This window comes from Mesoplodon bidens (genome assembly GCF_964165515.1).
Source record: "Mesoplodon bidens genome assembly, chromosome: 8".
NCBI classification, from domain to species: domain Eukaryota; kingdom Metazoa; phylum Chordata; class Mammalia; order Artiodactyla; family Ziphiidae; genus Mesoplodon; species Mesoplodon bidens.
In genome coordinates this window covers 53,450,800-53,466,740 of record NC_138165.1, presented here as the reverse complement: position 1 = coordinate 53,466,740, position 15,941 = coordinate 53,450,800, and the positions used below count along the sequence as shown (strand labels likewise).

The window sequence follows — 15,941 nt, the reverse complement described above, 5'->3', positions numbered from 1 at the left end:
ATGTTGATTTCCCCTGCAAGAGTGTTAGGTTTCTACTTTCACATTTCCCTTCTCTTTTTAAAGAAATGGTCATCAATAATACACCTCTGGGTACTAAATATCCACCTAGTGGTCATTTAGTGAATATTTTTATGGAAAAAAGGCAATATTCTTAGCTGAGAATGTATGCATCAGTTTTTATCATGGGTTGAGAGATTTTGTAGCTTTTTGGTAGATAGATTCAGGCTTTTGGTAACTTATTTTCATCATAAAAAGCTTAAATAAAACGGTAAATTTTATCTATGGTTACACAACAAAATTTCTCAGTATGCATTCCTAAAAGGGACCTCCTCTGTGATGCTAATTGCTCTTAACATTTTTCTTCCAAACATTTGTAGAAACTAGTGATGCCCAGATTTAAATACTAAATGTATCATATGGGTTTTAGAGGGTAGACAAATAAGACTTCCTGGAACTAAGAAGAAGAGAGTATACATTAGGACAAAAGGTGGGAAAAGCAAATGAATAGACGTATCTAAGTATGGAAGAGGCACCACTGAACATCATGATTCTAAAAGTTATCTAAGAAAGGTTCCTCAGATTCTTCTAGGCTTGTGGAGAACATGCTGAAAGAAAAGAAATTCTCTGGAAATGTAGCTATGTGAAAAATACTATGCTATGATTATCATAAATCATCATTATCTTCATCATTATTTATTAAGAGATGTCTTGGGCTTCCCTGGAGGCACAGTGGTTGAGAGTCCGCCTGCCGATGCAAGGGACACGGGTTCGTGCCCCGGTCCGGGGGGATCCCACATGCCGTGGAACGGCTGGGCCCGTGGGCCATGGCTGCTGGGCCTGCGCGTCCAGAGCCTGTGCTTCGCAGCGGGAGAAGCCACAGCAGTGAGAGGCCCGCATACCGCAAAAGAAAAAAAAAAAAAGAGATGTCTTCATCCAATGTATTTTGAAAGCTAAGTATTGTGCTGTGTATTAGGAATATAATAATAAACAAATCAGAAAAGATCTCACCTATATCAGAGTGAGTCTTGTAAATAGCCAATTCTTTAACTGATGAAATTTTAGTGGTTTGGAACAACTCACCCCCAAATATCTCTTCCTTTAACCTGTCATAATGTAGACAGATTATTTTTGCTTGTCCAGTTTCCTATAAAAATTTAAATAAACATTTAAATAGCCATTCATTCATCCACTCATTTGTTCAAACAATATTTATTATTGTGATCATTGGTGCCAGCAATTACTCTCTGTGCTGGGAACTCAGGTGTGAAAGGAAGGGTCACAGCACAGGTGCAGGTACAACCAAATAAGCCCTGTGATAGTGGTAATGGCAGAATGAAAATGAAGATTCAGGACAGGGCATCTAAAAAGAGATTGCAGAGGAAACATGGAAAACTAACAATAGAGAGAAATATTACATTTTAAAGTAGATTTAATATATCTGGGAATTGATGGGATGAAGATATGGTGAAAGTGAAGTATTACAGTCAGGAGGAAAGCATGTAGGGTGGCACTGAGGGAGTGTGGTCCTTTGATATTAGGTAGGTGACTCCTTAAAGCTTTCAGCATATAGCATGGGGGTGCGGGTGAAGGTTGTTGGCAATTTACCAAGATCGAAAAGATGGAACACAGGTAAGATCTAGGGATGGGAGGGGTGCAGGACTGACAGGGGAAGGTAGAAATAGGGCACTAAGATTAAAACATCTATTATAGACTTTGCTGGGAGTCACCACATCACAATTTGCATTGTGTATTTATTTACCCTAGAACTCCACAAAAATCTCTGTGGAATGATAAGGAATGGTTGAATCTCCTTTAAGGAATGTGCAGCTGTATTAGCAATGAAAGCCAATAAATACAAATAGGAAAGGAAGCAAACCCACATCATGGAGGAAGATAATGAGATAATGCTGCTACAGCATCTCTTGGTAATTAACTGAATGAAATGCATGGAATGTCAGTGTTTTAAAGGCCCTTCCAGTTTAACTGGCCCAGTTACCTGCTTCTGTTGACTTTTTCTCACTCACTGGCAGCAGGTACATGAGGAAGTGGAAGTGAAGAGTGAAAAGGAAGAACTTTTCCAAGGATGATTGGTAAAATTAAGGAAGGCATTAAATTTGTTTTTGTTTTACTATGTTTAATCAATTTTGTAAGCAAGTGACTTCAATGCCCAGAAGGAAAAGTAAGTAAAGGTGTATCACTATCTAACAAATCATTCACATTACTCTTTGTTATCTTTATTTTGGATATTTAACAGCTTGTAATGACTGATCTTGAAGGCACTTCCCGTAAGCTATATATGTATTGTTGATGAAGTTCTGTGACTGGAAACTTCCATCACTGCAATGACTGTTGGAAAGCACAGGTTCATTCAAACTAATAATGCATAGGAGTTTGTCACAGTTTTAATATATGCATTCTTCTTGCAGATGGTTGAAAAAGAAGGTTATCTTCAAAAAGCTAAAATTGCAGATGGAGGAAAGAAACTAAGGTAATAAAAGTTTTTTTTAATTCACTTTTATATAACTATGCCAGTTCCCCATCTCCTCAGTTGTGTCACTGCTATTGTTTGGAAAGGTAGGCCCTATGGTACATGACTAGAATATTCCTTTCTGCTATCACTAAGATCAACAGGATTTTTAATATAATTATAGTTTTCCAACAAAGCACTACATTTTATTTTGTTGCACAGAATATATAAATGAAGTGCTTCATGACCTCCTAAGACTTGAAATCTTAAAAAATATGTGAAGAAATAAGATAATGGGTCTTGATTTCTGGGATTAACAGATTAGGGGATGAAAGGACTCATTTTGCAGTATATAAAAATTTCCCTACAATACATTGGGATCATAATTTTTTGAAGGATGGAGGATTTGAAATACATTTGTTGCTCAAATAAAAATCATTTGAGAAAAAAATAAAAGGAAAATAATCTGTCAGATAAAAAGTTGGAAGTTGCTGCACTTGCAGATGAGGTCAACACAGTAGGTGAGAGAAATTAGAAAATGTAATAAGGATTCCCTAGGCAACAACAAGAAAAAACTTGGAGAAAAAAATAAGGTTGATAGGAGGGTAGACAAATACACTACATGTTTTTTATGTATGGGATATTTAGAAATAATCATCTCCATTTTAGAATTTTACTTATTTCTCATGTAGGTCTTATGATATACTTAGCTTTGTGCTAGGTTATATGCAAGCTGCAAAGGTATGTAGAAAGTGCTTACAGTGGGAGAAAAGGCATTTATTCATGACTATATTATTAACAGTTAAAATCATACAGGATAAATTCACTAATTAGCTACACAATGGGACACTTATTAATTGTATAATACAATTCATTACTAGAATGGAACTCTGGCCAACACTAGAGAATGAAGTATGCTATTGTTTGTTTTCTAGAGTGGAGTAAGTATATATTTATTTAAAAGAAGTAAAATTGGGGAAAACTATCATCCAGAATTCCACTACTTAAAATAACTATTTCAATTTTAAAGAACAAACTCTATTTTCTGCCCTTATTATGTTTTATTCTCGGATAGCAAACAGGGCCTTGAACCCTCTCCTAGACTGTTCCTCTGCAGTAACCCTGCAGCCACCCTCCTTTGAAGGGTCCAGGAGGGAGATGCACAGGAGACAAGATCAAATGCAATGTTGCTTTCAAAGACTCATCTAGTCCTGGTCCCAGTGGAGAACCTGACTTAATGTGTTGGGTTCTGAAAGGACCCAGGAGGTATTCTTTGATTAACCCAATCTAGTGCCAACTTTCCCCTAGACTTTTCTCCCAGTTATATCAGCTCGTGAAAGGTGCAATGATAAATCTTCCCAAGATAAGTCAAAACCCTTTCTTACCTTACCAGCGACGTGGACAAAATATCCAAAGAGGGACAGAAAAGGACTTGTCTAAGTTATCACTTCACCTTTCACTGGGGCTTGGCAGGAAGGAGGAGGTGATAGCTTTGGTCAGTCTTAACCTCCAGACTCATGCAAGCAAGAGGAGGAGATGCTAAAAGGAATTCCAAGAAAACAAGATGTTGCGCCGCCACATCATCTTGTGGTGTACATCTTACGTACAATGTCCTTGCCCATAGCTATCCATAAACCATCCCTGTAAAATGTTTTCCTAGAAAGTGGTGTCAAGAAAAAGTAGAGGAGCACACCAGGCCTTTTCCCTAACAGACTCAACATGAATACATTTTTAGGTAGTTTCAACCAGTGTGTATACCATTTTGTATTTGTTTTATTTGTTGTTACTTTAATCAGCTTACTTACCACTTCTGTGTCTAGTTTAAATTCATATAAACATTATTTTGTACTATGTTTTATTGTTATTTCAATAAGCTTGCTTGCAATTATGCATTCTTTCAGCTTTTTCATTTAAAGTTATATAAATTTTAGTTTTACTTTTTTGTTTTATCTTTGTTTTTAACCTCAGGTGTACACATTGAGTTGATTTTCCTCTTCAGTGTGTGGCCTTGTATTATCATCATTCTGGGCAAGACCCCTAGTTGGTTTTATTTTATTCTTCATCTCCATTCCTTACTTCAATCCTCTGTAGAATGGGTGTTCATCAAATCCTCTCTCCATACATTTATTTGGCTATATGTGTGGCATTCTAGAAAACAGTGTGTAAGTGAATGTGTTCTAAATTGCATAAGCCTTTAGTTTATAAGCCTCATTCTGGTTCATACTACTTTCATTCAATGTTAGTCAATGTTAGGATATCTATCTATATCTATATATTTAAAACAAGTTAATTTCTTCCAACTGCTGCCCATTTTGCCATTGTGAACACACATCAAATTTTACTTACTCAGTCTTCCAGGAGTGGATACCTAAATTGTCCCTAACTCCTTCCATCCCAAACAACATTGCAACAAACCACACCGATATGTCTCCTTACAGATCTGTGAGGAATTTTCTCTGGGGCATACCCCCAGGAGTAAAGGATTGCTTGGTGGTAAGGTACACACAGTTATAAATGAATTGGGTGCTACTGCCGAACTTTCTCCAGAATGAATGCATCGGTTCACACTCTCTCCACAATGCAGAAGGGATCGCCTCTCTCCATGATCTTATCAGCATGCAACATTATCAGACTTTCAGTTTTGCAAGTTGATGGCTTATAGGACATTACTTTAGTGTTGCATTTATTTTTATTCTTCTGACTGGTATTTCAGTTAAACATCACATCACCTATTTAGAGTCAGTCAGGCTCTGCATTCCAAGAATCGCCTGTGCATAAACTCTGACTATTTTCTACTGAGTTTCTCACTTTTTTTTTTTTTTTGAGAGAACTCCTAATGTACACCAGGTAGTCATATATTGTCAACTTTAGGCTTGGCAGATATCTCCTCCAAGTCTCTCACTATCTATTTACCTTGCTGATGAAAGTCCTTAGTGACCAGAAATCTTTAAATTTGATCCATATTATTCCATAAATTTATTCTTTATTGTTTGTGGGATTTGCTTTCTTTTTTGAATTTTAAAAAAAATTTTAATTGAAGTATGGTTGATTTATGATATCATGTAAGTTTCAGATTTACAACACAACGATTCAGCTATATATATATATATATATATATATATATATATATATAGTCTTGTTCAGATTCTTTTCCCTTATAGGTTATTACATAATACTGAGTATAGTTTCCTGTGCTATACAGTAGGTTCTTGTTGGTTACCTATTTTATACACAGTAGTGTGTATATGTTAATCCCAGCCTCGTAATTCATCCCTCCCATCCATGCCCCTTTCCCCTTTCATAAACATAAGTTTGTTTTCTGTATCTATGAGTCTCTTTCTGTTTTGGAAATAAGTTCATTTGTGTCTTTTTTTTTCTTTTCTTTTCTTTTTTCAGATTCCACATATAAGTGATATCACATGATATTTGTCTTTCTCTGTCTGGCTTACGTCAGTTAGTATGACAATCTCTCAGTCCACCCATTTGCAACAGCAGCAAATGGCATTATTTCATTCTTTTTTATGGTTGAGTAATATTCCACTCTGTGTGTGTGTGTGTGTGTGTATGTATGTATGTATATATGTATATGTATATGTAGGGATGTGTGTGTGTATATATATATACATATATATATATGTATATATATATACACCACATGTTCTTTATACATTCATCTGTTGATGGACATTTAGGTTGCTTTCTTGTCTTGGCTTTTGTAAGTAGTGCTGCAGTGAACATTGGGATGCATGTATCTTTTCAAATTATGGTTTTCTCTGGATATAGGCCCAGGGGTGAGATTTCAGGATCATATGGTAGCTCTATTTTTAGTTGTTTTAAGGATTGCTTTAGTTTTTATTATAAACACGTTACAGATTGAAAATTGTAGTATATATAGTCAGCATGTTTAATAACATATAATACACCACAATGTTGATGGGACTGTAATACACCAAGCCATTTCTACGTTCCTCTTTTATTAGATTTTTAAGTTGATTCCAGTTTTATACTAAAATAGTTATAAATGCAGTAAACCTACTATTGCTTGTTAATTTTTCTTTTATATCTTCTTAAGAGAATTTCTAAGCCTAGATGACTTAATTAAATCAGAAGACCATTTTTTAAATGACTGTTATGTATTGACATACTGCTTGCCCAAGGAGTCTGTTATGTTTTCTGTAACTAATAACAAAATGGTCAGTTTAATCATAACTTTGAAAAATTGTGTAGTTTTTATATCATTGGTAATTTAGTAACTATTAAATAGTATACCATAGTTGCTATAATTTGTATTTCTTATGTAAAATTTCTTTCCATAGCCTTTTCCCCATTTATCAAGGAACTTTATTTTTTATTATTATTTTTTTTTTGTGGTACGCGGGCCTCTCACTGTTGTGGCCTCTCCCGTTGCGGAGCACAGGCTCTGGATGCGCAGGCTCAGCAGCCATGGCTCACGGGCCCAGCCGCTCCGTGGCATGTGGGATCTTCCCGGACCGGGGCACGAACCCGTATCCCCTGCATTGGCAGGCGGACTCTCAACCACTGCACCACCAGGGAAGCCCTATCAAGGAACTTTATATCTTTTTATAAATTGTAATGAGTTACTGCAATAGTAACAGATGCTTATTCTGTCAAGTACTTGGATAATTGCTTTACCAGTAATTCTGAAATAATACTCTAAAATAGGCTATATTACCGCTTTCAATCTTACAAGTGGAGAAACTTGGTCACTTGTATCAACCTCTCCTTCTCTCAATCTTATTGCATGTATAGTTGGTATCAGATTTTTAGCCCTGTCCTCCGTTTAAAGTAGGTTGGATTTTTCCCTCTTGCTAGAAAATGTTTGAGGCCAGGAAGCAAAAATTGTTCTTTTATTTCATACCATCAACAGTACAAAGGGCTTCAATTGTCACTTAATACTATTTTATTAATCTCAAAGTTTTCTACTCATAAATACATGACAGGTCATCCACATCATATCTTATGTTCTTATTTTTCTTTCTTTCCCTCCTCCTGTTCCTTTTTCTTTAGCTTCCTTTCCTCTTTCATATATTTTTTCTTTCTAAGAAAGGTTTGACCTATCTCTGAATACAACAAGAGTGGGTGGAAGGAAGGAGAACTCCTTGGCTATATCTTACATTTGTAAAGGGCCATAAATTTAGCTTTATTTTGAAATGAAGTTCTAGAAATCTCCCCAGACAGACAGGGTTGAAAGCCAAAGACATTCAGCATTCAACTTTAGTTTTTCTTTGTGAACATTGTAAGTATGCTTTTTCTGATAAAGTATAGAAATTCCTGCATTTTGGTACATCTATCCCCAAAAGTTAAGTACCCCAGGTTTCTCTGAAGCTCTCAGAGACCTTAGCAAAGAGTTGTTTTCAATTCTTTAATTGAAAAAAACTAATTTATAAAAGCCCACTGACAGCATGTAAGCTATTTCCGTACCCTTTTCTCTCCCTCTATACCCTTCAAGCCTGCCCCTTCGTCATCTCATTTGTGGCTCTGTACATCTTATCATATGTGGCTTTTCACTCTGCTCTGCTTTTCAGAGGGACCTGGGAAGAAGTACTTGAGGGTGAAAATATGGACAGAGAGGTATTTGGGAAGAAATCGAGTAAAGGTAGTGCAGTGTTATGTCTACTAGTGTGTAGTTCATCCTAGAGCCCATGGCTGTTAGACCTTTGTTTTTATTTGTTTTTTCTTCTTTTTAAACAATTGTTTCTCAGAATAGATTCTGTAGAACATGATACCAAAGTACCCTCCTAATGTAAACTGTTTTGTTTTGTTTTGTTTTGTTTTAGCATTTTCTGCTCAAGATCCCAATAAATTCTTCCAGGCTTCATCTGTCTTTCTCTGTTTTTAATGTTCCATAGTGAGGACTGGAGGGAAGGTTTGGAGAGTATGGAATACTGAAATTAATTTGTAAAAGGTTGCTTGAGTTTAATGATTTCCAACACATGCTCTGTTATAATTTCCAACTTCTAGTAACCCTTTGAATATATAAAGCTTTTACATTTCTTGCAATAGTGGCAGAGATGTATATATTTATACATCAGTGACTCTTTGACCCTTTTTTTAAAGCAGAGGCAAATTACAAGAAGCTTAAAATATAAGAGAGAAGCAATAAGTTCTTCACCTACCAGTTTGAGAACTACTCAGAACACTTAAACAGTGTCCAAGTGATTTTTCAGTAAATCAGTCAAGGACACTAGAGTAAATCACATTCACCCCCACCAGAGGTACAGAATCAAGTCAAATCCAGTGTGCCCAAGTCAGGTGGCCCAGAGTGAGTCTGATATTTACAAAGTAACCTCACATATATTTTCTTCTTGACTTTTTCGTTTGCCACCGTGTCATTACCAAAGGAGGCATAGGAGAGGTGAGTGTAAGATATAAAGCTTTGATGTTAGAGCAGATGAATACGTTAAACCTGAGTTCAAGCTAACAGATTCTTATGACGATAACAAATATTTTAAGGGCCATTTTCCATCAAGCGTTCTTCAGATAAGCAGTTACCAAGCTGCTGTTATTATGTGCTGCCATCCGGTGTCCGTTTTGTAGAATGCAGAGTTTTTGGTCAAGCTGATGCCTGTGTTGAGTCTTCTTTGGTTTTGGGGTTGTTTTGTTTTTACTTTCTACCTTTACAACTCAGGATTTGTTTTAGGGAAGCTCTCTGAAGTGTCTCACTTGGAGAAATTGTCCCACCAATTTCATTAATTGTAACTAATTGTCCTTATTAGAATTTAGTTCTTCCTCCTTCCTAATTACATCAAGGATCTTTTTCCCCCTTAAATGTGATGTCTTGTGACAAAAAAATTAAAATAAATAACCTGCATTTATTGTCCCAGGATCTATTTCCTGTACTGAATCACTAGTGTCAATATCAATCCCTTACTTGTTACTTGTAAATTCATGTGGAGACTCTCTCACCTATTCCTGAGACTTACTGAAGTTGGACATTTCCTAACCTATGTATCTTGCTTAACCCTCAAGTCTATCCAACAGCTTGGTTTTTATCTCTCTGTGTGGAAAAATAAAAAAGAACTCCCTCAAAGTTAAGATGATGAAGTGTTGATGCATTAATTGACTCCCATCAATGGATGAAGTTACTTGCTGGCCATCTTGGGAAGGTAGAGATGAAAGGGCTTCCAGGTCAGCATTGCAGAACAGCCCAGGTCAGGCTAAGAAGTGCCCTTGTTCCAAGGAGAAAGATGTTCAAGTAACTCTTTGACAGCAGTTGGGTGTCTTCCTCTCTCAGAGTCTATCATGAGGCTCTGCATAGACGTGCCCAATATGACTAAGGGAGAATTGCACGCCACCTGCTCTAGAGACAACTGATACAGCAGAATGAGCATGGCCTTCTAAGTCCAGAAGACTTGGCCTGAATCCCATATTTATGACTTTGATGCCCTTGGGTAGGATGCAACCTCACTAAGCCTCATTTTTTTTTATCTGAATGTGGAGGATTTGTTTCCGTGTTTACTGCCTGTCTCCTCTGAGTTAGACATAAATGCCCTGAGGTCTGTGCTATTTGCCTTTATATATTCAGTCCTTGGAATTGTATCTGTCCTGTGGTAGATGCTCAATAGATACTTGTGACTGGCTTGGGGATTAAATTACTTGACACATACAAAATACCAGGTGCCATACCTAGCACAGAGTGAGAACCAATGCATGCAAAATAACTTATCTTATTGAAACACATCTGAGAAGTCAGGAAGCCCTCTAGAGAAAGCTCAGGTATTGCCACTAGAATTATAAATTAGAAAAAGATATACTAAACCAGGAATGTTAGATACTTTTAAAACAATGCTATGAAAGACTTATCAAAACACTTGGGAACTAAGGAATAAATAAGGGAAATGCAAGAAGTAGGTGCTTTTGTAGTCCTTGTTAGTAAATAACAACAAACAGGGCAGGAGTAATCTAGATGTGTGACCCTCCTGAAATTTGAGAACCCATATATTCTTTTACTCAAAACCCTTTGATAAGCACTCACTAAATGTCAGATATTGTGCCCAGGAGTGGAAAAGCTCTAGGAGGTCAGGGATGGTGTTCCCCTCTTTGGGGGTACTAGGAAAGTAGAGGGACTTTCTTTCCATTCTGAAAATCGCTTCATCCTCAAAAGGTCTATTTTAAAAGTCCTGCCTAAGCCCTCTAAACTTGAAGGAGTTACTCGCTCTCTGAGTTGAATCTCAATACACCGAAAAACTGTCACCTATAAGGATTTGGTTGCAAGCAGAAAGCACTAAAGATACAAGTCAAGGCAAAACCTTGCCAGTTGACCCTATTCAGACTCCCTCCAGAGCTGACAGTGCCATCAAAAGCCTTGCTGTGTTAGAGTAACTGGTGAGAAAGCTTTTCTGCTGATATCCTGAGAATTACAGGCAGCACAGGGGGCCAAACACATCAAATGGGGAATGGACTCGAAAGACATTGTGAAGAAAATAGCCAAGTCTCTAGACTACTTCATTTAGAGAGGAAGGTTCTGACCTAAGTCATAGGTTAAAAGATATTCCCATTAGGTGAATTCTTAGCCGCTCCTAGACTAGAGGCTTTTGAAACACTTTCTGGTTTTAGACTCCCTACTGAGTGCAGGTGAGTCTACTCATCACAAACCAGAATAATCCCCTAGCAGGAAAGAGAAAGAGGTGGTGTCATAGTTAGAAGCACATCCCTGCTTCCGGCTTCTTATGAGGAGTTGGAAGACTCATCATGTGACTCCTTTAAATCAGTTCAATTCCCAAGAGAAAAATAGAGCTTGAGAGTGGTGGGCCTTTGACCAATCCTTCTAATTAATATTAGCTAAAACAGTTAATTTGACAGTCCAGATGGCTTATACCTTGTCACAGGCCCTGCACTCTAACTTTTATAATTTGAGACTTAAGACCAAAACTATGGTGAAATCTGACATTGACAATCTCCTTAACCAAGAAAATAGTATATTGCTGGTTTGGTTCCAGAACACCTCAATAAAGAGAATAAGGCAACAAAGAGAGTCACATGGTTTTTTTTGGTTTCCCCTTGCATATAAATTTATGTTTACACTGTACTGTAGTCTATTAAATGTGCACTAACATTATGTCTAACAAAACAATGTACATACCTTAATTCAAAAATACTGTATTGCTAAAACATGCTAACCGTCACCTGAGCCTTCAGTGAGTCATAATGTTTCTGCTGGTGGAGCGTCTTGCCTTGATGTTGATGACTGCCGACTGCTCAGGGTGGTGAATACTACAGGTTGGGGTGGCAGGGCAGTTTCTGAAAATAAGAAAATAATGAAGTTTACCACATCAATTGACTCTTTCTTTCACAAACGATTTCTCTGTAGCGTGCAGTACTGTTTGAAAGCATTTTACTCACAGTAGAACTTCTTTCAAATTGGAGTCAGTCCTCTCAAACCCTGCCCCTGCTCTATCAACTAAATTTATGTAATATTCGAAATCCTTTGGTATCATTTCAACAGTCTTCACAGCAACTTCACCACGAATAGCTTCCATCGGAAGAAACCACTTTCTTTGCTCATCCATAAGAAGCAATTCTTCATTCTTTAAAGTTTTACTATGAGATTGTAGCAATTCAGTCACATCCTCAGGCTCCACTTCTAATCCTAGCTCTCTTGCTCTCTCCATCACTTCTGCAGTCACTTCCTCCACTGATGCCTTGAACCCCTCAAAGTCATTCATGAGGGTTGGCAACTAATTCAGACTCCCGTTAATGTTGATATTTTGACCTCTTCCCATGAATCAGGAATGTTCTTAATGGCATCAAGAATATTGAATACTTTCCAAAAGGTTTTCAATTTACTTTTCCCATACCCATCAGAGGAATCATGACCTGTAGCAGCTATAATGTATTTCTTACATGATAGGACTCCTTGATACATGGGCTGCAGAATGGATGTTACGTTAGTAGGCATAAAAACAACATTAATTTCATTGTATATCTTCATCAGAGCTCTTGAGTAACCAGGTAGTTTGTCAATGAACAATAATATTTTGAAAGGAATCTTTTTTTTTTCTGAGTAGCAGGTCTCAAAAGTGGACTTAAAGTATTCAATAAACCATGTTGCCAAGAGATGTGCTTTCACCCAGGCTTTGTCATCCCATTTATAGAGCACAGGCAGAGTAGATTTAGCATAATTCTTAAGGATCCTAGAATTTTCAGAATGGTAAATGAGCTTTGGCTTCAACTTATAGTCACCAGCTGCATTAACCCCTAACAAGACAGTCTGTCTGTGCTTTGAGGCTTTTGAAGCTGGGCATTCTCTTCTCTAGCTATGCCTTCTCTTCTCTAGCTATGAAAGTCCTAGATGGCATCCTCTTCCAGTAGAAGACTATATTGTCTGCATGGAAAACTCTCTTGTTTAGTTGTAGTCACCTTCATTAATTATCTTAGCTAGAGCTTCTGGACAACTTGTTGCAGCTTCTACATCAGCATTTGCTGCTTCACCTTGTACTTTGATGTTACTGAGACAGCTTCTTTCCTTAAACCTCATGAACCAACCTCTGCTTGCTTCAGACTTTTCCTCTGCAGCTTCCTCTTCTCTCTCAGCCTTCACAGAATTGAAGAGCGTTAAAATCTTGCTCTGGGGCTTCCCTGGTGGTGCAGTGGTTGAGAGTCCGCCTGCCGATGCAGGGGACACGGGTTCGTGCCCCGGGCCGGGAAGATCCCACATGCCGCGGAGCGGCTGGGCCCGTGAGCCATGGCCACTGAGCCTGTGCATCCGGAGCCTGTGCTCCGCAAGGGGAGAGGCCACAACAGTGAGAGGCCCGCGTAACAAAAAAAAAAAAAAAAAAAAAATCTTGCTCTGGATTAGGCTTTGGCTTAAGGGAATGTTGCGTCTGGTTTGATTTCTATCCAAACCACTAAAACCTTCTCCATATCAGCATTAAGACTGTTTTGCTTTTCTATCATTCATGTGTTCACTGGAGTAGCATTTTTAATTTCCTTCGAGAACTTTTCCTGTGTATTCACTTGGCTAACTGCTTGGCACAAGAGGCCTAGCTGTCACCCTGTTTTGGTTGACCTGCCTTCCTCACTAAACTTAATCATGACTAGCTTTCAATTTAAAGTGAGAGAGATGCAACTCTTCCTTTCACTTGAACACGTAGAGGCCATTGTAGAGCTACTAATTGGCCTAATTTCAATATTGCTCTGTCTCAGGGAATAGGGAGGCCTGAGGAGAGGAAGAGAGATGGGGAAAGGCCAGTCGGTGGAGCAGTCAGAACACACACAACACTTATGGATTAAGTTAGTTGTCTTATATGGTAGTGGCTCATGATGCCCCCAAACAATTACAATAGTGACATCAAAGATCACAGATCACCATAACAAATATAATAATAATGTAAAAGTTTTAAATACTGGGAGAATTACCAATATGTGACACAGAGACATGAAGTGAACACACGCTGTTGGAAAAATTGCACCAGTAGACTTGAAAGCAAGGTTCAATTTGTAAAAAAACACAATATCTGTGAAGCACAATAAAATGAGGTATGCCTATACTCTTTAATCTTTAAAAAAAAAACCCACAACATAAATTAGTGAACAGATTTTAGGCTTCAGAATCGGAGAAACTGAGTTTGACTCTAAGTGTATGGCCTTAAGTAAGTTACCTAAAACACTCTGAACTTTGTTTTCCATATTAGTAAATGGACAGATTAGTACCTTCATCATCTTTTTTGTGAAGCTAAATCTCCAGTAGACAAGCAAACTTATACTAGGTACTCAAAATAATTTATGCTAATTATTATTTTAAAAGAGATCATGAAAAACTGAATTTAAAATGGAGCCTCTAAAACAGTATTCTACTTTTCTTTTTGAAATGAAATTATCTTAAACAAATTGGAAAAATCTTCACTTGTATTCATAAAGACATTGTTTGTAGTTTATAAGATCAAAAAGAAATTTTACTGTATGTGAAGTGCCAGAACAATTCATATTACTAAGGTTCCAGTACCTGCAGTTCTTACCCTATTCAGCTTGTTCATCAGATTCACCTAAGAGGGAACATTTCACAGTAGTTCAAAGTTCTAACTGTGAACCGTGAGGTAATCGAATTTCATGCAACTTCAGTTCTAACCAGTTCCAGTTCCAAGTTTAAGAAAGGGAAGAGTAATGCCAACACATTCTATAAACGATCAACATCTGAAAAAGATCAAATCAGAACCATTTACCCAGGGCTTGCTATAGACAGGAAGCAAATAAGGTATAGAGTATCTCTTGCCAGGAGATGAAAAATATAGTGGGAAATACAACAGGCAGGTTAAATATAGGTTCCGTCATGCCTGGGGGTGTCCCATTCTCCTTGGTTACATATGGTCAAAGTAAGGGGTGGAGATAAAAAAGATGCCCAGTCTAGAACAGCAGTCCTGCCAATGTTTACTCTATCTTGGGCCATCTAATATTATGACCAGCATAAGAAGGCTACAGGTGTTGCAATTCATCTTGCTGCTACTGTTACCTAAAACGAGAAATGGGAACTAAGGCAAGGGAAGAAAAAGGTCTATGTGGTTTTCATTTTTCCCCCATCTTTTTCATCATTTGATTGAAAAAGTGACTATTTGCAGACAAGTGGGTCCAAGAACATAGTGTTCATATTTGCATGTTGGAAAATACACATTGTGTTTGTTTTGTTTCTGTTTATCCAGTTTTTTTCTTTTTAACACAATGATGTATCATTAGGAAAGCTTCAGGCGTGTAAGAGCAACCTAATCTTGTAAATATTAACTTCACTGAATCACAGCTGTCCTTTAAATCAAGCCCTTAGAGACTATGAGGCAAGTGGAACTAAACTACACAAAGATCTTAAATGGTCATTTAAAATGTATCTTTGTGTAGTTTTCTATGGATCAGAATAGTCTTTTTGTAAACTTTTTTAAAAAATCACTTTTGTAAAATGAATTCAGCTATTCTGAACTGAGTGTTAAACCAAAGCAAACTGCAGCAATATGATGTAATAGAAACTTATGTATATTAATCTCCTTAATCTTTTACCATCTAAAACATTTGTCTTTCTTCATGACACAAATATATACACATCTACGTATTGAAGTAATACATGTTCAATGCAAAGGAAAATCAAAAGCTATGGTTTCACTCTCTGATTTAACTATTGTTATATCCAGCTTTTTTTTTTTTTTTACTCCCATGTCTAAGTTTAATAATTGACTCAACAAATACATATTTATTGCCTACTCTGTCCAAGGCACTGTTGCTTGTCACTAGGGGTATCTTTGTAAGGATGAAATGTTTTCTGTCGATTTGGGGATTTTTATTTAATGGGGGAGAGAGAAGTTAAATATACAAAAATTTTTTTTTAATTTATCCTAAGTGCTATGTGAGGAAGTCATGGAAAACATATTTGAGGACATAATATTTTAACTTCGATGAATGGGAATTGATAATCAGAAGGGGCTGGGATGGGTGAGGACAATCATAGGTAAATAGCACAGCATGGTCTTATGAA

At 37.2% G+C, this 15,941-nt stretch overlaps 1 protein-coding gene across 2 annotated transcripts in view; it reads left to right on the top strand.

Moving 5' to 3' along the window:
• ARHGAP15 (Rho GTPase activating protein 15) overlaps nt 1-15,941 on the top strand; it is a 618,549-nt gene that overhangs the window by 87,003 nt on the left and 515,605 nt on the right. For both annotated transcript variants that reach the window (XM_081242631.1, XM_081242630.1), the window contains exon 4: nt 2,427-2,488. In XM_081242631.1, the coding sequence (XP_081098757.1) occupies nt 2,427-2,488 (62 nt within the window). The remainder of the gene's footprint in view (nt 1-2,426; nt 2,489-15,941) is intronic.